We start from the raw sequence: 23094 nt of genomic DNA on the forward strand, positions 1-23094 counted from the left end.
GAAACACCCCCTAAAAGCTATAGAACCTTAATGAAAATCACACCATCAGGTTCAGAGTATCAGAAAACCCTACTGTAGAGGTTTCAAGCTCCTATCTGCAAAAATGTGGAATTTTGTGTTCTTTTGCCCGAAGAAAGATCACGGATGCGTGTTTATTTGTTTATTTGTTTTTGTTTTTTTCCCAGGGGTGATCGTATCGACCCAGTGGTGCTAGAATATCATGGGAGGGCTCATTCGGACGGAAATTAAAAGTTCTAGTGCTCTTTTTAAGTGACGAAAACAATGGAGGGCAACTAGGCCCCCTCCCATGCTCAATTTTTTCTCAGTCACCCGATCAAAATTTTGAGACAGCCATTTTATTCAAAATGGTCGAAAATATAATAACTACGTCTTTTAGGATGACTTAATGCACCAAATTCCCCGTGGAAGGGTTGAAAGTTATGAACTTTACCCAATGTTTACATATAGTATTGGTTATTGGGAAGTATACCGACGTTTTCAGGAGGATTTTTTCTGGTAGTGGGGGGGGGGCGGGGGTATGTGGGAGGATCTTTCCATGGAGGAGGTTTCCAAGGGGGAAGGGACATTGCTATGAAGGGGGTGCCGGATTCCCCAGCATTATCTAAAAAAAACTATCAGAAATTAAATTAAAGAATAAGTTTTTCAACTGAAAGTAAGGAGCAACATCAAAACTTAAAACTAACAGAAATCATTGCGTATATGATTGGGTCCGCCCCCTAGTCAATACCTCGCTCTTTAAGCCAAAGAATTTTTAGTACTTTCATAAGAGATATTTATTCTAATTAATGGGCTTTGTGATGAAGGGGTCATTTTTAACGAATTAGAACAAAATTCGAACTTTAGCGTAAAGAGCGAGGTAGGGGGCCAACCCCCTAATATACGTATTAAAAATATATGAATATAGAAGTTCGTTACTTAAGTTAATTCGTAAGTTACGTATATTTATTACAAATAAAAACGTTCGCAAATAAAATTAAACAACTTCCGAGAAAGCCATTTAACCAAATAAAAGTAAAATTAATAAACAAATTTTGTTTTAATTATTCATGTACGGTGAGCCAAAATCAAAACCTGCATTAATCCAAGAACGTTCAAAAATTAAATAAAAAAAAAGTGTTTTTAACTGAAACTAAGGAGCGACATTAAAACTTAAAACGAACAGAAGTTATTCCTTATATGAAAGGGGTTGTCCCCTCCTCAACGCCTCTCTCTTTACGCTAAAGTTAGACTCTTTCTGACAACTCTATTTTTTAAAACAATAAAAAAACTTTAGCGAAAAGAGCGAGGCGTTGAGGAGGGGACAGCCCCTTTCATATACGGAATAATTTCCGTTCGTTTTAAGTTTTAATGTCGCTCCTTACTTTCAGTTAAAAAAAATTTGTTTATTTTTATTTAATTATATATTTTAGCTTGAAACCTCTACAGTAGTTCTTTAATATGCCGAATCTGATATACCGAGCGTGATTTTCGTTAGGTTCACCAGACGTTTTGGGGATGTTTCCTCCTTTTCAAAAAATCGGGCAAATTTTCTCAGATCCATAATTTTTGATGGATAACAATAAATTTAATGAATTTTCATATTTTGAATCAGCATAAAAATTCAATTCTTTAGATGTATCTATTGTTACCAAAATTCTGTTTTTTAGAGTTTCGGTTACTATTGAGCCACGTCGCTCCTGCTTCGACCACGATAGTCCTGCAATTATTTATTTCTTTAATTTTTTAAACGATAAAGCTGGTAAGGCAAAAGGGACTAAAGGGACTAAAGTAAATAAAGCAAATTGTTTGATTTTTTATGATTGTAACTCCTCCCAATGGAGGTTAGAAATCCTATGGGAAATAATTATGTAGGGAGTCAATGTTCATTTTACGTGCTAATGAATCGTCGAATTATTTCCAAAAATATTTTAGTTACTAGGTTGCCTAAATGCCGCCAGGGATCATGTTTGGGAATTTTATCTATAGTAGGATAATCTATACCACTCGTAAAAAAGAACTTGTCTTTATTTAAGGGAATTTCCGACATATAAGGTCAAAAATACGAATTATACGAAAAGTAGGCTACAAGAAATGTATAAAAATCACTGAATGGCAAGACGGTTCCCAGAGGGGGGTTAGGGGTTTTGAACCCCCCCCCCCCGAAATGATTGTCTGAATCGTAAAAACGTAGCAAAAATGAATATAAATAAATTTTGTATGCGTTTTTTGAAGTTTTTTTTTTGTGTAACCCTCCCCCCCCCCCGAAAAAAATCTTTGAGCGAAAATCCCTCCGAAAAAAAATCCTGGGTACGGCCTTGCTGAATGGTGTGTTCATGTGGAGGGGAGGGGGCTGAAAGTCTCAAGAATACGTCCCTTATCCATTTACAACAAAGATAGTATACATATTTATGTGATTGTGAGAGTTTATATATAATAAAAGTCCGATAAAACAGATTTCAATTCTACAATAGGCTAGGGCAATAAAGCTTTTAGGCCTTATTTGTTCGGTAATAAATTTTTAGGCCTAATTTCAGGATACATTTGTCCTAAGAAAAATTTATCGGACACTAAATCTCACATCTCTCTCATTTGTGGTTTTGTGAAAATGAAAGAAGAAAAACTTGTTGTAATTATGACTTTTTCCCCTTTTTTTGTTACTTATTGCCGTTTCCCCTTTATTTTTTAAATTATTTGACTGGTGAATCTCACGAAGGTAAGTAAAAATAATTTCTGATGACTTCGTCGATTCACATTTTGTTGCCCATGTTGCCCATACAATATTATCGCACCTGCCAGGTTCAGGTTCTTTTATTTACAAACTAAATACAACTACAATATGGGTATGCCTGGCTGAGAATCTAGCTCGTATTACCAGGCAACCGATAGATTTCTTTACTTAAAATTGAAAAAAAAAATCCAGTTTGATTTACGTAGACATTTTCAGAATCCTCAGAGTTATGACAACTACTGCCATTGAACTTTGCCAAGCGAATTTAAGTGCATTCGCGTTTTCAAGCACAGACGCAATCTCTTAGGAACAGAATAAAGGCATTAAGCTGAAACTTTCAGGTAAGGTTGAGGGGGATGTAAAACTAAATCGAAAAGCACAATGTTCGTCCAGATCGTCTAAAGGTCGTCTTTGCAATATCCCAGGAAAAACTATGGGTATCACATTGAAATTTTCAAAATATGTTGTTGGGGATGTTGAAGTAAATCAAAAGACACTACGTGCATTCAATTTTGCCAAAAGAGTGTGTCTACAATATCTCAGAAACTTGGGGTTTTCAGTTAGAACTGTCAGGGTATGTTGAGTGGGAAGATGAACAAAATCAAAATATACTCTGTACATCTAAGATTGTCTTAAGGGAGTATCTTTGATCTCTGGAAAGGTTAAAAATATTAAGTTGAAATTTTAAGGGTATTTTAAGGGGATGGTTGATTAGACTAACGTTTGTCTTTACTAATTATTGTAACGCGATGGGGGGTTAGGATTGCTTAGCCCTTTGCTAGTTTTAGGTTTGACTAGTTTATTTATTGTAGCCTACCCTTGAAAAAAAAACGCATACGCATCCGTTCTTCTGCCAAAAAAAAAAATCGAAAATTACATATTTTTGTATATAAGTGCTTTAAACCTCTACAGCAGCCCTTTTAAACATGCTGAATCTGATGGTGCAATTTTCATTAAGATCACTTGACTTTTTGGGGGCGTTTCCCCCTTTTTCAAAACTTAGTCAACTTTTTTTAGGTTTGTAGCTTTTGATGGGAAGCATTAACCTTAATTAATTTTATATATTTGGAATTAGCATGAAAAGGCAATTCCTTTAATGTATCAATTACTTTCAAAATTCCGCTTTTTAGAGTTTTGGTTACTATTGGACCGAAGAGCTTCTTACTTGCAGTTCGTTAACACGAACTGTTTGATACATAAAACCGAATTTAAGTGTGTCTGTCTGTGTGTGTCTCTTGTGTGCATTACTACACTGTTCATCAACTACAAACTGTTTGATTTCTTTTCGCTTGGCAGTTTTTTTCTTCTAAACACATTTTAAAAATTTCGATTACTATGGGACGTGATTCGCTCTCTTTTAGATTGCTATTGCTGCAGCCACGATTAATAAGAAACGTTTTTTCGCGACAATTAAAGAGTCTAAAATTCTAAACGAGCAGAAGTTGCTATGAATTATGAATTAAAAGAAGAGTTTAACCTGATGAGCAGAAAGTAATGACAGATAGGACAAACAGAAATCATTCATGTTTGTCGACTGAAGATTCATGTTTGTCGTCTCCAGTGCATTTGTAGCAATCCATTTATTTTTTAACTCTTACAGCAATTATTTTTCATCGATAATTTCTTCTTTTTAAATCCACTCTTTTCTACTGTATAAGATATCTACTGGCTTAAACATAACTTTAAATTTAAGCTATCCATCTAGCTTTCAGTAAAGCGAAATATAATTTTGGAGGCGTGAGTGGCAGCAACATCACACTGATTTCTTGATATGAAATATCTGTGACAGTTTATTTAGTTTTGACATTTTAAAGCGACCTTAATCTCGTCAGTATTTTCTTTTCTTCAAATCCATTACTTTCAAATGTATATAAAAACCATTTCACCAACACAAAATTCAACCGAAACAATCTATTTAGTTTTCAGTTTAGTACGAGAAAAAGACACTGTAACCTTTTGGGGGGTTGAGGGGCGACAACACCACCACTATCTGTGGTATTTTGTGTTTATTTTAAGTTTGGCTTTGTTATTTATTGCAATATCTTTTTTTTTGGTTTCTTTTTTCTATTTTAGCAATCACTTTTCATTTCAAGTTTAGCATCTTATGTAAATAATCTCTACTTGTTTCAAGTTTTAAATTTCGTCTTTACTTTTCATGATTTTTTTTTTAAAAACGGAAAAAAACGGAATGAAATCATTTCATTCTCGTCATCTAGTAAAGAGCGAACCACAGCCCATAGTAATCAAAAATTGAAAAACGCGTTTTCAAAAAAACTGCCTGGTGATAAAAATATTCCCATCTGACACTCAATCAGGAATGTTAACTATTGTTTCGGTTAATCTTAAAAGTAAAAATTAGAGCGGGGTGCCACCCCGACCACACACTTCGAAACATCTATTTTCAATGCACATTTTCTGATCGACTAATTTAAAAGCGGATAGTTACAGTTTGAAAGTCGTTTACGAAACGTTGAATTGTTCAATGTCCCTAAGTAATATGCGAACTTCAGACAAGTTCAGAAGGACATTTTTTTCAAAATTAGCTGGTGGAAATATTAAACAATATAGGCGACTTATGAAAACTAATATTTTTTAGGGGGGTGGGGGATGATCCTATTGTATTTTCTGAAATTCTTGCATTTTAAGTTTTTCCACTAAATCTACCGAATTAAATATGTACGATTTTTGGGAATAAAGCAAGGGTTTGAAGGCTGTACATAACAACTTTCCAATATTGGAAGCATGGGGTTTTCGTACATGATACAATTGGCCTTAAGGGAATACCTTGCTTATGTAATTTCGGTAAACCATAAAACTTTGGGTAAAAGCTACCTCGGTGGAGAAATTTATTATACAATATTGGGGTGATTATGCCATTTTGTTTTAGATTATTTAATTCGGTTATAATTTTATTCGCAACCTTATCAGTATGGTCGTGAGTCATGGAAGTATATGTAACTATGTCTTTTAAGTGTGAATAAATTTTGGTGTCGTAATCTAACGTATCCATGACTACAAGTGAATTTCCCTTGTCTGCTTTTGTTATTATAATTGAATGGCCTTTGCGAAGATTAGACGAATTTTTATGTCGTGCGAAATTTCAGGCGTCAAATTTGTATGAGACGTAACTTTTTTTGGCTGTCGGAAAGTGCATTAATAAAACAAAACCTCACTTCAAAACCTCACTTGTAGTGTTTATGCAAAGGATATTCTAAAGAGGAAACTATATCTGCCTCAGTAATTTGTTTCGGTGAAAAAGAAAATTTTGGACCTTTTTCAAGAGTCTGGATTTCCTTAGATTCAAGAGCTCTAGAGGGTTTTGTTTTTTGGCCTTAATCAAGACCCTCCCACACATATAGGATAATTTTATTGCGAGGGCAACACTTTGAATTTTGTCAGTTTTTTTTTCGCTTTGTCGATGATTTTAGTTTAATATATACTAGTTTAACTTAATATAAACTTTAGTTTAAACTTTCTAGTACCATTTAATAGTAAGATTCGGGGGTTGAGTTGGAATAAAATCCTCCTACACCGAATTATTGTTTATTGTTAAAGCACCGAGGCCAGTGAAAATAAAATCTGTTGTTCGAATGGGTTAATGTGATGTTTGAATTGAGTATGCTAATGGATTATTGAATTTGCTTTTTAGGTATCCTTGGAAAAGTACCATTGCCTTTTAGGTTACCCCCTCCCTCCAAGTTTTTCTCAAAATGATATGAAATATGCTTGCGGCTGTACCAATCATACATTATGCTTCCTCATAGACGCGACACAGTTTTCCCTATGGTACTCTATGGACGATTATCGACACCACACGGCTGCATTACCTGAGAACTAAAGTTACAAGAAACAACAACATAGCAGATTATAACATGGATCAAAGTGTAGAGTTACAAATATTTTTTGTTGTTGTGAGTGTGCTTTTTGTAATGGTCGCTATTATAACTTCAGTAATTCGTATAAGAGTAATGCAGCAAATTTAGAAATCATGGACAATGAAATAGAAGAGGACAATCTGCGTGAAATGAGAAGAAGAATATATGATGAAATGGTGACAAAAAGGGTAGGCTCATCGGTTTCTGCAGTGGAAGCGAGTGACCATTATCACAAGAAACAATACAGACAACGGACATCCCATTACAAGGAAGATCTGGAGCACAAGGAAGCTCTCACAAAAGAAGGTTCGATATATCAGAAAAAAGATATAAAGAAGAGACAAAGACAAGATGGATATCTCTACAGAGGGCAATATCAAGAGAGAACACGATGAATTATTTTATGATGCAGATTCAGAATGTCTAAAGTTGTTCAACAAAATTAATAATGCATAATAATGTATGGAACATATTTTAATAGTAATATTCTACATGTCATTACTTCATTGAAAAATATTCGACACATAACGTTGTCATATTTTCATTATTTTAGAGTACACTAGCACCACAACGCTTAGAATATCAATTAAAAATTTCGAAATGTGTGATATGAAAAAACAAGTAGGATTTACCAGCCTAAGTTATGTAACAGTTTCCTTATTTTATTTGCATGCAATAGACACTGAGAGTCTTATGACTCCTCTCTAAAATGAATTCTATAGGTTTTAATACTCCTTCACACAATGAATTCAGATGTTTTTAGGACTCCTCCCCCTAATCATAAGTCTTTCTAACCTTGAGCAAAGATATCAAAATTTGATGAAGTACTTTCCTGCTCACATATCACATTAATAGCTTCCAGAATAATAGGACTATATCGCACAGAATTTATTGGTTTGAAAAAATCATCTTGTGGTCTTATATTTGAATGTGCATTTTTATTATTGTCTATGGAACTCGAAGAAATTGACTGTTATCATTGGACAGTGAACTATAATATGTTTGAGTATGATAAAAGCTTATGGAGAACTAGATTACGCCGTATGAACAGACTGGGATTCTACGATAGAATGATTACACCAAATAATAAAAAAGTCAAGAACTGAGAAATGTTCATGAAGAAGTCAGTGAAATTTGCAGCCTTTTCGGAGTTGGAGCACTATACGTAAAGGGTAACATACCTACAGATGACGTTTTAATTAGAAACTCTGACCCTAGGATTTCACTTTTCACTTTTTCAATTTTAAGTCTCCTAATTTTGAAAGGGACTTATGACCGTCCTGAAGAGGAGGTTAGGTTCTTCGCGCAGTGGTTGCCTAGGGATATACCTGATCGTGATAAGTGCATAAGACACGGTAAAACAAACTCTTTCCTGAATTTGCCTCTTGGATATACAATACAGAAATTTCATTCAAGAAATTATGAAAAATTGTAAGTAAGTAACAAACTCTTTCTTGAATTCGCCTCTTGGGCACACAAAGCGGAAATTTCATCCAGGGAATAATGAGAAAATTGTAAGTAAGTAGCCACCTCCTTCTTGAATTCACTTCTTGGATGCACAATACAGAAATTTCATTCAAGAAATAACGATAGTTTATTGCATGTTTATAGGTCATTAATCATTGTACAGTGGAAGGATAAACACATAAGTCGTATCTTTAAAAAAGTGAAGATGGAGCATTTTAAGAAAGTTTGTTCACATGATAGTGCTATTGTAGCATTGAATGCTGACTGGGAGAAGTATTTGAACTATGAAACAGGTACAAATGGTAGCACTATTTGAAATGTATGCGTGCATTGTCATGACAGTAAGAAATCAATTTTCTTTGGAGTACCAACAAAATTCAACTCTTATGATGGCGGATGCCCGAGACTGAAATCTCCGGAGATGATCGCACTCAAAGAAAATGCCAACATAAAAATAATAGTTGATGAAGAGGGGCATCTTTTTTTTAGTGCTTGTGGTAACATGTAACCCAGTATTAAACCCCATCATCAGCTTTCGGGTATTAGCATTTAACCGAAGGTCAAAAGAAGAGAGGCCTACTATTCTACTTATATCATAAACCATATCTTGTCTACGTGCAGGAACTGTTACCTATGTAAAAATAATATGGTAATAGACAGAGAAATTGCTGGAAAAATAAAAATGACATTGGCAGAAAATATCACCAAGGAATTTAAAGATGAATCGATGAACAACAAAGTGCCAAGAAGCGTTATTACTACTACTACTATTGATCATATATCATTGAACCTAATAACAACAAAGACGAAATGTATATTGAACATTTAGGTGACACCCCAGAAAAATATTGTATGACAAAAAATGGAATAATGATTATTCGACTGATTACAAACTAAGAGAAGACAATAGCTACAGCATCAAGAGAGAACATGATGAAGTATTTTATGGAACAAATCCAAAATGTCCAAAGTTGTTCATTGACATTAATAATGTATAATAATGTATGCAGCATGTTTTTATGTTAATATTCTACATGTCATTATTTCGATAAAAATATTTTATGCATTACTTTGACATATTATCATTATTTTTAGGGTATGCTAGAACGTCAAACGGTTGTAATAACTTTTAAACATTTGAATATAAAAGAAAATTAGTTATCAGAAAAGAAGATACTACTACTACTAACAGGCTCATAGCGGATAAATTAGAAAATGAGATAGGTTAAAAGAACTTTTACCAAAGTCTGAGAGAGAGATGAGATGAACTTTTTAAATCTAAAATCTCATCCGACAAGCAAAAACCCCGTCCAGATGCACAGACAGAGAGTTTTCAGTTTTCAGAAACAGGAATTTCCACGTTTAAAATACATCTTATTTTATTAATAGTATTTTATTTTTAATCAAGTCATAACAACTTGTTTCTTGAATTCACCTCTTGGACAAACAATTCTGAGATTCTATTCTATAAACAATTAAATAATTGTAAGTAACAAACTCTTTCTTGAATTCACCTCTTGAATACACAATAACAAAATTTCCTTAAAGAAATTATGAAAAAATTGTAAGTAACTAACAAACTTTCCTGAATTTGCCTCTTGGATATACAATACAAAAATTTCATTCAAGAAATTATGAAAAAATTGTAAGTAAGTAACAAACTCTTTCTTGAATTCACTTCTTGGATGGACAACACGGAAATTTCATTCATGAAATTATGAAAAATTGCAAGAAAGTAACAATCTCTTTCTTGAACTCACCTCTTGGATACACAACATGGATATTTCATTCATGCAAATATGAAAAATTGTAAGTAAGTATCAAACTCTTTCTTGAATTCACCCCTTGGATACACAATACAGACATTTCATTCAAGAAATTATGATACAACTGTAAGTAAGTAACAAACTCTTTCTTGAATTCTTCTCTTGGATACACAACACGGAAATTTCATTCAAGAAATTATGAAAAATTGTAAGTAAGTAACAACTCTTCTTGAATTCACCTCTTGGATACACAACACGGAAATTTCATCCAGCAAATTATGAGAAAATTGTAAGTAAATAATAAACTCTTTCTTGAATTCACCTCTTGGATGCACAACACGGAAATTTCATTCATGAAATTATGAAAAATTGTAAGTAAGTAACAATGTCTTTCTTGAATTCACCACTTGGATACACAATACCGAAATTTTATTCGAGAAATTATGAAAAATTGTAAGTAAGTATCAAACTCTTTCTTGAATTCGCCTCTTGGATATACAATACAGAAATTTCAATCAAGACACTATGAAAAATTGTAAGTAAGTAACAAACTTTTTCTTGAATTTGCCTCTTGGGCACACAACACGGAAATTTAATCCTGGAAATTATGAGAAAATTGTAAGTAAGTAGCAAACTATTTCTTGAATTCACCTCTTGGATACACAATACAGAAATTTCATTGAAGAAATAACGAAAAATTTTTAAGTAAGTAACCAACTGTTTCTTGAATTCACCTCTTGGATACACAATACAGAAAATTCATTCGAGCAATTATAAAAAGAAATTGTATATAAGTAAGTAACTCTTTCTTGAAGTCACCTCTTGGATACACAATACATAAAATTCTTCTCCAACGTGCTGAATCTGAAAGTGTAATTTTCATGGAGATTCTTCGACCTTTTAGGATTAATTTAAACTAGGCTACGTGCTCCACCCCATCACCACCTCCCCCCTCCCCAATGCTTTTTTAAGGTTAATTTAGACTACGTTACGTGCGACGCATGTTCCTGGATGAAATTTCCGTGTTGTGTGCCCAAGAGGCAAATTCAAGAAAGAGTTTGTTACTTACTTACAATTTTTCATAATTTCTTGAATGAAATTTCTGCATTGTGTATCCAAGAGGAGAATTCAAGAAACAGTTTGTTACTTACTTACAATTTTTTCATAATTTCTTGAATGAAATTTCTGTATTGCGAATCAAAGAGGTGAATTTAAGATTTGTTACTTACTTACAATTTTTTCATAATGTCTTGAATGAAGTGTCTTTTTTTGTTGGTGGAGATTTTCGAGTTAAAAAATTGTGCTTATCTCTCTCTCAGACTTTGGTAAAAGTTCTTTTAAATATAACATTCTCTAATAAATCCGCTATGAGCCAGTTAGTAGTAGTAGTAGTATCTATATTTCTGAAAATTCCTTTTCTTACATATCCAACTTTTTAATAGATATTATAACCGTTTGACTTTCTAGCATACCCTAAAATAAAGGGAATATGTCAAAGTAATGCATAAAATATTTTTATTGAAATAATGACATGTAGAATATTAACATAAAAACATGTTGCATACATTAATATACATTATTAATGTCAATGAACAACTTTGGACATTTCGGATCCGTTCCATAAAATACTTCATCGTGTTCTCTCTTGATGCTGTAGTTATTGTCTTCTCTTAGTTCGTAATCAGTAGAATAATCATTATTCCATTTTGTGTCATACGCTATTTTTACTGGGGTGTCACCTAAATGTTCAATATACATTTCGTCTTTGCTATTATTAGTTTCATTGACTATACGATCAATAGTAGTCGTAGTAATAACGTTTGTTGGCACTTTTTTTTCATTTATTCATCTTTATATTCCTTAGTGATATTTTCTGCCAATGCCCGTTTTATTTTTCCAGCAATTTCACTGTCTATTACCATATTATTTTTACACAGGTAACAATTCCTGCCCGTAGACAAGATATGGTTTATGATATTAGTAGAAGAGTATGCCTGTCTTCTTTTGATCCTCCGTTGAATGCTAATACCCGAAAGCTGACGATGGGGTGTAACACTGGGTAACGTGTTACCACAAGCACTAGCAAGCAGATGCCCCTCTTCATCAACTATTATTTTTATGTTGGCATTCTCTTTGACTGCAATCATCTCCGGAGATCTAAATCTCGCATATCCACCTTCATAAGAGTTGAATTTTTTTGTTACTCCAAAGAAATTTAATTCCTTACTGTCGTGACAATGCACGCATACATTTCCAATAGTGCTACCACTTGGTTTCATAGTTAAAATACTTCTCCCTGTCAGCATTCAATGCTACAATAACACTATCATGTGAACACACTTTCTTAAAATGCTCCATCTTCACTAACTGACAATGCACATTCATTTGTATTTTTTTCAGTAAAGTGCAAATTGATTTCTGGCCTTTGGAAGGTGTAGGGGTTTCGAGACCAACTGATGTTAATTTCTGCTCGTTTTGAGTTTGACTCGGTTATTTATTGTTATTTCTGTTCGTTTTGGGTTCAATTTATTTATCGATGCTTATTTGTGGTATTTTAACGCTTGGTAGATTATTGGATTTTATTTTAGTTCATTTTTTGTTTAATGGGGTTCTTTACTTTTCTTTGCAAAACTTATTTTGTGGAAAAAGTTTTTTAATTAATTTCTGTTTGTTTTATATTGACATAGGCTTTTCAGGGAAAAAGATAATAATATTTTAAATCGTTTCGTTTTTTTAAGACTTTAGAGTTTGGCCTGTTATTTGTATGCTGGAGAAAACAACAAAAAATAATACATTATACCCACATCGATCTTTACTATAAAAATGTCAAGCCTTCCAATCACTTTCGACTAGTAAAAAGGGCATTAGGTCTTGTGATTTCCAATAGAATGAGCCCTTTTTGAAACGACAACGGTTTCTATAAACATCTTATATGCCTCCACGGCATAAATTACAACCCTTACCGTAAGGGCTGTTAGGGTGGTTGTCATCCTCTAAGACCTAATTTCCAGAACTTTCAACTACGTTAAACAAAATAGCTATCTCAAAATTTTGATTGGATGTGTTTGGGAAATAATGGCCGTGAGAGGTGCGGTAGTCTTTCTCCAATCACTTTCAACTATTAAATATGACAATAGCCCTTCCTATTTCCAATCAAATGAGGCCTTTTGAAGTTTCTACGACAAAACTTTCAATAAAAATCTTATATGCCCCCAGGGCATAAATAACTGGGGGGGTGTCATTCTCAAAGACCTAATTTACAGAACTTTCTACTACGCTGAACTAAATGGCTATCTGAAATTTTGATTTGATATGTTTGGAGGAACGGTGGGCATGAGAGGGGGGTTAGTAGCCCTACAATCACTTTCGACTATTAAAAAGGACACTAACCCTCTCACTTTTCAATCGAATGCGCCCCTTTTGACGTTTTACGATAACGCTTATCTATACAAATCCTGTATGCCCCCAGGGAATAACTTACAACCCTTGCACTGACGGCTCTGAGGGGGTTATCATCCTTAAAGACCTAATCTCCAGAACTTTCAACTACGTTGAACAAAATGGCTCTCCCTAAACTTTGGTTGAATTGTTTTGGGGAAGTGGTGGGCGTAAGAAGGGGGTTAAATACTCTCCACTCACTTTCAACTATTAAAAAGGGAAATTTCAATTTCCAATCAAATGAACCCTTTTTGAAATTTCTACAACAGCTTTCTACATAAACTTTATGTGTCCCCAGGGCATAACTTACAACCCTTGCACTGATGGCTCTGAAGGGGTTATCATCCTAAAAGACCTAGTTTCATTAACTTTCCACTACGTTGAAAAAAAATCGATATCTCAAAATTTTGATTGAGCATGTTTGGAAAAATGGTGGGCGTGAGAGGGTCGTTAGTCACTCTCTAATCACTTTCAACTATTAAAAAGGGCACTAGCCCTTTCAATTTCCAGTTGAATGAGCCCTTTTGAAGTTTCTACGACAATGCTTTCAATAAAAACCTTATATGCCCCCACGGCATAACTTACAGCCCTTGTCCTTAGGGCTGTGGGGGAAGGGGCTGTCATCCTTAAAGACCCAATTTCTAAAATTTTCAACTATTTTGAATAAAATGCCTATCTAAAAATTTTGATTGGATGTGTTTGGGGAAAAGGTGGGCGTGAGATGGGGTTAGTCGCCCTCAAATCACTTTCGACTATTAAAAAGGGCACTAGCCCTTTGACTTCCCAATCGAATGAGCCCTTTTTCAAGTTTCTACGACAAAGATTACAATAAAAACCTTATATGTCCCCAGGGCATAACTTATAAACCTTGCCCTGAAGACTGTGGGGGGAGTGTCCTGCTCAAAGGTTTAATTTCCTGAACTTTGAACTATGTGGAAAAAAAAGGCTATCTCAAAATATTTATTGGATGTGTTTGGGGAAATAGTGGGCGTGGAAAGGGTGTTAGTTGCCTTCCAATCACTTTCGACTATTAAAAAGGGCACTAGCCATTTAAATTTCCAATCAAATGAGCCCTTTTTGAAGTTTCTCCGACAACACTTTCTATAAAAACCTCATTTGCCCCCAGGGCATAACTTACAACCCTTGCCCTGAGGGTTGTGGGGGGGGGGGGATGTCATCCTCAAAGACCTAATTTCCAGAACTTAAAACTACGTTGAATAAAAGGGCTATCTCAAAATTTTGATTAGATGTGTTTGGGGGAAAGGTGGGCGTGAGAGGTGGGCTAGATGCCCTCAAATCAATTTCGACTTCTAAAAAGGGCACTAGCCCCTTGTATTTACAGTTAAACGAACCTTTTTTGAGGTTTCTATGGCAGAACCTTCTATAAGAAACTTTACTTACTCCCTGGACAAAACTTAAAACGCTTGTCCCGAGGGCTGTGGGGGAGTGTACTCTTCAAAAACATAATTTCTATCTGGAAATCAACTACGCTGAACAAAATGGCTATCTAAAAATTTGGATTGGATATGTTGGATGGGGAAAAGGTGGGTGTGAGAGGGGGTTAGTTACCCTCAAATCACTTTCGAATATTAAAAAGGGCACTAGACCTTTGAAATTTCAATCGAATGAGCACTTTTTCAAGTTTCTACGACAAATATTTCAATAAAAACTTATATGCCCCCAGGTCATAACTTATAACCGTTGCCCTGAAGACTATGGGGGGAACGCCCTGCTCAAAGGTATAATTTCTTGAACTTTAAACTGCGCGAACAAAAGGCTAGATGAGTTTGGGGAAAAAGAAGGCGTGGAAGGGGTGTTAGTTGCATTCCAATAACTTTTGACTATTAAAAAGGGCACTAGCCATTTGAATTTTCAATCGAATGATCCCTTTTTTAAGTTTCTACGACAAAGCTTTCTATAAATACTATATATGCCCTCAGGGCATAACTTACAACCCTTGCCCTGAGGGTTGTGGGGGGGGTTGTCATCCTCAAAGACCTAATTTCCAGAACTTTCACAAAATGGCTATTTTAAAATTTTGATTGGATGTGTTTGGGGAAAAGGTGGGTGTGAGAGGGGGGTTAGTTGCCCTTCAATTACTTTCGACTATTAAAAAGGGCACTAGCCCTATGAATTTCCAAGCGAATAAGGTTTTTTGAAGTATCTACGAGAACGCTTTCTATAAAAACCTTAAATGCCCCCAGGGCATAACTTACAACCCTTGCTCTGAAGGCTGTGGAGGGAGTGTCCTCCTCAAAAACATAATTTCTATCTGGAAATCAACTACGCTGAACAAAATGGCTATCTCAAAATTTTGGTTGGATGCATTTCGGGAAAAGGTGGGCGTGGAAGGGGTGGTAGTTGCCTTCCATTCACTTTCAACTATTAAAAAGGGCACAAGCCACTCCGATTTCCAATTGAATGAGCCCTTTTCGAAGTTTCTACGGCAACTTCTTCGATACGAAGTGCCCTGGTCTAAAGGAAAAAAAAAATAATACATTGTGCCAACATCGTTCTTATATGCCCCCAGGGCATAACTTTAAACCCTTGCCCCGAGGGTTGTGTGGGAATTACCTTCTCAAAAACATAGTTTCTATCTGGAAATCAACTACGCTGAACAAAATGGCTATCTCAAAATTTTGATTGGATGTGTTTTGGGAAATGGATGTAGCCTGACAACACTAAACGAATCTATAAGGCTTTTCATAGTCTTACACCACTTGTGACATCAGTAACTTTTAGTATAGCCTACAATTAAAATTATCTTAAAAACATAAGCGTAAAATTAAATATTTTTAATAACCACGAAGTAATTGAACAGCACACAGAAATATTGGATTGATGACTTTTAAATCAATAATCCTGTTTTTTCTACTTGACTTTTGTGTTTTCAGTAAAGCGCTAGCTTTGTACAATCCTAAAAGCATAGGGAAACATAATTAGTTGGTTTATTTGTATTAGTTTTATTGATATGTATTAAATAGGCTGTTAGGTAATAATTTTTGTCTGTTTTAAGTTTCAACTTTGCTGTTTACTTGACTTACTTGACTTATGTCCCATCCGTCCTTGAAGGTCATTTTGGGACCTCTTCTTTAACCAGTTCATTGATATGCCTCCTGTAGGTGCTTCTGTTTTCGGCCAGGCGGAGGAGTTGTGTCAGGTTGAAAGGTGAAAAATTTTCCTTCCATCTCTTCGCAGGGCGACCTCTGGGGCGACAACCGTGTACTCGTCCATCGAAGGCTATCTTTGGGAGACGAGTGCTAGCCATGCGTTGGGTATGTCCAAGCCATTTGAGCTGTTGTAGTTTTATCTACTTCCAGATTATGGAGAAGCTTGGAATAGTAAATTCTGACGTGTTAGGTGATACCAGCGATGCGTCGTAGGGATTTGGTTTCAAAGGCAGCTAGGCGACATTGATCGTCTATTTTAAGCGTCCAGGATTCACAGGCATAGATGGCGATCGGAATAATGAGGGCGTAAAAGAGTCTCGTTTTGAGAATTGTTGTTAAGTTCTTATTCCTACAGATAAGCATCAGAGCTTTAAAACTGGAGTTCGCAAGTGTCAAGCGTCTCTTGATGTCTTTGAGTGGGTTATTATCAGAAGTAAGTAGGATCCCAAGGTAGGTGAGGTCTTCCACCCATTCAATGGTATCTCCACCAAGCTGAAGGCTGAGATTTACCTGTGAATCGAGCTTGCGTGAGCAGCGCATGGCTTTCGTTTTTGAGGTGTTGATGGCCATCCCGAAGAGGTTGGTAGACGAGTGAACGCTGTTAGCCTGGGATTGTAGATCTTGAAGGAATTCGGCTATTAGGTCTATGTCAACGGCATATGCTAGTTTGTCTATCACCACTTCTCCGACAAGGGTGCCGGGTGGGTTGTCTTTATGTGAAAGGGCTGCAGATAGGAAGAGATTGAACAGCTCCGGTGATAGTAGGCAACCTTGAAGCACTCCGGTAGAGGTTTTGAAGCTCTCGGTAAGTCCTTCTCCAGTCATGACATGGCTTTTCTGAACTTCTTATACATGCCTTTGATCAGCGAGATCAGTTTGGATGGGATGCCAAAGTGAGAAGGGTGTGCCATAGACCTTCTCTCCATATGAGATCAAAAGCTTGTTTAAAGTCTATGAAAAGGTGGTAGATGCTGCGGCCAAGTTCGCTATACTTTTCCATGATCTGCCGGACAGTGAATATTTGATCAATTGTTGATCTATGAGGTCAGAGGCCAGCTTGGTATTCCGGAATGACCATTGAGGAAATGGCTCGTATACGCCTGAGCATGACTCTTGTGAGGATTTTTTCGGCGTGAATGGTAAGACTTATTGGGCGGTAGCTGTCGCAGACAGCTTTAGAGCCTTTCTTATGCAGGGAGACTATCGTGGCTTCGCACCAGGATGAGGGGAAGTGATGTTTTTCCCAAGAAGCAGCGGCAATTCTGTGGTAAAGGTCAAGAAGTGGTTCACAGTTTACTTTCATTAGTTCAGGCTGGATTCCATCGGGACCGGCAGCTTTGTTTGTTCTCAAGTCTCTGATAGCTGCTTCTATTTCAGAGCAAAGAGGGGGAGGACTTGGGTATGCAGAGGTTACGGGGAAGCTGTCGGGAATTGTTGGGTCTGGGTGGATGGCCAAATTCAGGTTATTTTTAAAACAGTTTTTCCATCGAGAGTGGATTCCGTCTGTGGATTGTATTTGGTTTCCATGTTCGTCGAGAAGGGAACACGCTTTAACGAAGTGAGGGTCTCCTTTCTTGAAGGCCGTTTCACATTGATCGCACTTTTCTTTAATAAAAGCGCGATGAGCACATCTGATGGTTTTCTCTAAAGCCCGTTTGAGTTCTTTGTATCGGTCCCTACTTTCTTTATCTCGCTTGTTTGTGAGTTGGCGCTTTTCGTCGCAGAGGGAGATGATCTCGACTGTTAACCAAGGTTTCTGATTGGTTTTTTGGGTACCCAGTGTGGAATGAGCGACACCACATATGATATTTGTGCTGCTAGTCACCAGATTATCGATATCTTCCTTAGACAGGATAGGTGGAGAGCTTGACGTGAGCTCCGAAATTTTTTCGGACAGAGTGGTGATGTAGGTCATCTTTGATGCTGTTTTAAGTCTTTTTTTGAAGCTAGACATGACAAGCGAGTGGTCGCTGTGAAAGTAGCCACCAACTATCGTGACCGTGTTTAGGACGGACGTTTTCCAACGTCTAGATACGAGGATGTAGTCTATTAAGTTTTTAGTTTTTCCATCCGGTGAGGTCCAGGATATCTTACGACGAGGTCTGTGCTGGAACAGTGTGCTTGTAATGACTAAATCGCTGTCTCTGCAGAATTCGATAAGGCGTTCTCCTCTTCTGTTCATTTTTCCATTTCCAAATTTGCCCATTACATCTTCGTGTTCTGTGTGGTTGTTTCGGACGATGGCGCTGAAGTCAGCAATGACAAAGATTATGTCCTTTTTAGGGACAGAATCAACTAGACTTGGAAGCTGGAGATAGAAGTTTTCAGACTCTTTGTCTTCTCTGCTGGAATCCGAGGCGTATACTTGGATAATTGTGAGGTTGCTGGGTGAACCTTTCGGCCGGATCATGACGATCCGTTCCGTGAGGGGGGTTACGGTGATTAAGGATTTTCTGGCTTAATTAGACAGTAGGAAACCTACACCTTGTCGATGTTTGTCATCATTACGTCCCGAGAGTAGAAGGGTGACGTCTCCATGTTTCTCTTCACCAGTGACTGGAAGATGGGTTTCGGCTAGACCAATAACGTCCCAGCTGTACCGTTTTATCTCTTTTAGGAGTAGGTCTGTTTTTCCTTGTTTAGCGAGGGTTCTAGTGTTGAGGGTACCTATTGACGTAGTTTTTTTTGGAGAAACAATGGCCTCCGTGGTTGGAGTTGTCAGCGTAGATATATTCGCGTGATTCACGGTCATCGAATCGTCGGCTGCCCCGGACACGGTAGCTCTTAACGCATTATTGTCGGTTACCCCGGACGCGGTAGCACTGGTTCTCATATTTGATCTTTTGTTCATATTCATCATTAAAATTAAAGAAGGGGTTTCTTGGCTGACTTCGAGACAGCGGTAAGCCACTTCTCTCTGTCCCTAGCAGGGGCCGACTGTATCTTTTACCGATAGTGCACCCTTTTGGCGTCCTGCAACACCAGCAATTTAATCCATTGCTGGGGGAAGGTTTGTGACTGACGGGACTTATCCATAAGCCAATGGGCCCTACCCAGTGCACATCAGATGGGCCATTCTTCTCTTCCGTCTGAATTTATGGCCCCCAGACGAGGGTGCTCCAGCTATATTTCAAGACGCTCTTTACTTCCCTTGGGAAAACTTTGTTTTTTTTAAAAATTAATTATTAAAAAAAATAATAAAAACGGTGAAAACCTCTAATAAGACAGTGAACATTGGAAAAACAAAATGAAAACTTGGACACAATCATAGGTAGTGCAATCGCGCTACCTAAATAAAGAGCGGTATGACTTCAATGTATTATTTTTTTTCCCAGGCCGCTTCGGATAGAAGTTACCGTACAGACTTCAGATCGGGCCCATGCGATCGGAAATCGAAAATTCTACTGCTCATTTTAAGAGTTAGAAGTGATTGCAGGTCAACAAGTCCCCTTCCGACGCCCCTTCCAGCTAACCACCCCTCACAACCCCAAAAAAATGAGACAGTGATTTTTTTAAAATATTCAGAAGGTACAATTACCATGCCTCCAAGGATGACAGGACCCCCAATTACAACAATTAAAACAAACTATATTTATAGAGAATAAAATAATTACTCCCGGGTCACGGTTAATTTCCGGTTCATTGACTGAGAGGGTTCATTCAATTAATGAAAATTTAATTTTTAATGAAAGTGGCCCAAAATTCTTCTCTTTCCAATTTACTGAATTTACAGATATACAATTGCTTTGTCTATCCTCTTTATATATACGACATAGGTATATTTCGAAGACCACACTGCCTTTCTATGACGAACAGATAAAAGTTCAAATAGGGATAAGTCCTTTTATTAGACAGTCAAAAACAGATATAAAAAATTCTGGGTATTTCTATTTTTGAAAAAAGTATCTATTTTTCACTGTCTAATAAAACGACTTACCCCTATTTGAAATTTTGTTTGTTCGTCATATAAAGGCAGTGTGGTCTTTGAAAAAGCACCTAGGACAATAATTTTTTGAAGAAAAATCTGGTCGAATTGAATCTTGTTCTCTTTGCATTGATGCTACACGGCCCATTTTAATTCTTATTTTTTTAAAGAACGAATTAATAGCGTTCTTAATACATGAGCTAAAAAATGTTTTTTTTTAAATTTACAAAACACAAAAAAATAGTCTACAATACGATCATTATACTAAAATGGTCGATTAATATTCGTCTATTTTCAAAGTTTCTACAGGATGGGGTCAGGTTTTCTTCAGCCCTGTGGACGATCTAAAATTAAGCAGATATTCAACCCACTTATCTGAATAATATACTCATCCACCAATAAGTTTACAATAAACTGCTATTCAAATTTACCGCAGAATTGTTCCCAAAATAACGACTAATACTCCACAAATATTCCTTTTAACAATCAATAAAAAAGTAATGTCAATTAAAATCGAGGAAAACTACGGCACTGCTCTATTATCTGTAAAACAGGCGAGAAGTGAAGTTTGGTTAATTCAAATGAAATAAAACAAAATAGGATACAAACATAATAGTTTAGAAACAAATTTTGGCTATATATTTGCACATTAGAGGGGTAGGTAGGTTAGGTTAAAAAGGTACCTAGGCTAGGCTACGTATTTAACATATGCTACGCATTACCACCACCCCCCTAATGTGCAAATATATAGCCCAAATTTGTTTCTGAACTATTATATTTTCATCCTATTTTGTTTTATTGCATTACCATTAACGAAACTTCACTTATTGCGTGTTTACTGGATTCTAAACAAGTACCGATCTATGCTCCTCAATACCCACCTCATCCCGGAAAAAATATATGAGATACACTGTTTTACTTTGAGCACGGCATAATCCATCCTACACTTGCCTTATAATTTGTTTTGAGAAAATGTATTTTGAGGGAATATGAATCCATAAGAGCAGGCTGGTCTGTTTCATGGGTGGACTATTTTCCGGTACCTGGTACACATTCCAAAACATCCCTCATGGCACCCGCGCTTATTCTGCCACTCATGGCACCCGCAATCTGGTGCACACGATTTTTGAAAGTGAGTAGCCCTTCGGTATTTTCAAAGAAAGTACGAGAAACTCGCAACAATTCACGACATGATTGGAATTACATATATACAGTCAGGACTGAATCCAGGATTTTTGCTCGGAGACGGGCAAATGAAATTCTGTTTGGGGGGATGGAAAGTCAAGATTTTCAAATCTGTATTTTTATGGTCAATTTACGAGCCGAAGAAATATTTCGGAGGGGGGGGGGTGAACACTCTAAACTTCGTCTCCCATGGATACGCCCATGTATACAGTTTTAACATCAGCTACTATTTTGCAATTCTATAAACGCTTTTTACGAGAATTGTAAATACTTACATTTTTCTATCAGCATCCTCTTCTAAATAAGCCAAGTTATCCATAACCAAACTACGTCTTAAAGTAGCACATACAAGCTTTGATTTGAAAATATTTGAAACTTCAAAATGAAATAGCTAGCGACCATGTTGTGAGGAGGGACAGTTGTTCCCATTCTAAAAACTGGTTTTAAATACCTTTAACCAAATTAGCGGCATATTAATTCAGGTTTTCAAATCTCAACAAGATTTAACTATCAGCATAATTCTACGTGCACTATACCAGTGCATTATCCCGTCGTGGGTTTCAAAATGAGATTGGGTACAACCAAGGCCGTATCAAGTTGGGACGAGGGGTACCGACTTTCACCCCCCCCCCTCCCAGAAATTTGTTACCGACTCGCGAAAAAGCAAAAAAAAACAACATATAAACCAATGCGTGATGCGTTATAAAAGTTTTTTTTGTAACCTATCCCCCCCGTAAAAAGCATACCCCCCTGAACAAAAATCCTGGATACAGCTTTGGGTACAACTGAATTGTATCCCATTGACCATAAATTTTACGTCCATAGCGATTGTGAGAATAATTTTTATCAGCTACAATTCAGTTTTTTTTTCAGCTACATTACAATTTTATGTGGGCGCATGCTAAAAATTGGCATCTTTAAATAATTTTTGTTGTTGTCTTGCAATGCGCAAACGGGAAAGTTATATTGACCATAAATGACATTACCTTACCATAAGTACAGAGGGATAGGGGAGTCTCGCCTGTCAATCCAAAGGACGCCATCCCGGAAAGTATGATCTATATTCTGTAAAAGCAATTATTTGGTATTTCGTCCCCCCCCCCCGCCTCCCTTAAAAACTTATATATATATATAAGTTTATATATATATATTATAAAAAGCATATATATATATATATATATATATATATATATATATATATATATATATATATATATATATATATATATATATATATATATATATATATATATGTATTTAACTGAAAAGTTACGATTTTTACACGCGGTTTGATAAGCTTACCCTTTATTAACTCACGGCTCGAAGATCGAGTTGCAAAGATCTGGAATTTTTAAGTGGCTGGGGAAGGGCAAAGGGCTTTAAATTAAGGGGGCAAAAGTAATTTTTCTCCGGTCGTTCAGTTTATCTTTTTTTCTAAGTATACACCATAATTTTTATCGGCCGTTTACATACTCTTTGGTTTATATCACAGTTTATATAATTAGGTTAGGTTATATATACTGTGTTATATAATTAGGCT

General features: G+C 36.2%; 1 protein-coding gene across 2 annotated transcripts in view; it reads right to left on the minus strand.

Moving 5' to 3' along the window:
- The window catches only part of LOC148947920 (protein NDRG3-like), a 97775-nt gene extending 75813 nt beyond the window's left edge, over positions 1-21962 (minus strand). For both annotated transcript variants that reach the window (XM_089095553.1, XM_089095552.1), the window contains exon 1: positions 21830-21962. In XM_089095553.1, the coding sequence (XP_088951679.1) occupies positions 21830-21873 (44 nt within the window). In that variant the 5' untranslated portion in view covers positions 21874-21962. The remainder of the gene's footprint in view (positions 1-21829) is intronic.
- Positions 21963-23094: the final 1132 nt, after the last annotated feature.

This window comes from Artemia sp. Qi Xiang Cuo, chromosome 10 (assembly GCF_049724085.1).
Source record: "Artemia sp. Qi Xiang Cuo chromosome 10, ASM4972408v1, whole genome shotgun sequence".
Lineage (NCBI taxonomy): Eukaryota > Metazoa > Arthropoda > Branchiopoda > Anostraca > Artemiidae > Artemia > Artemia sp. Qi Xiang Cuo.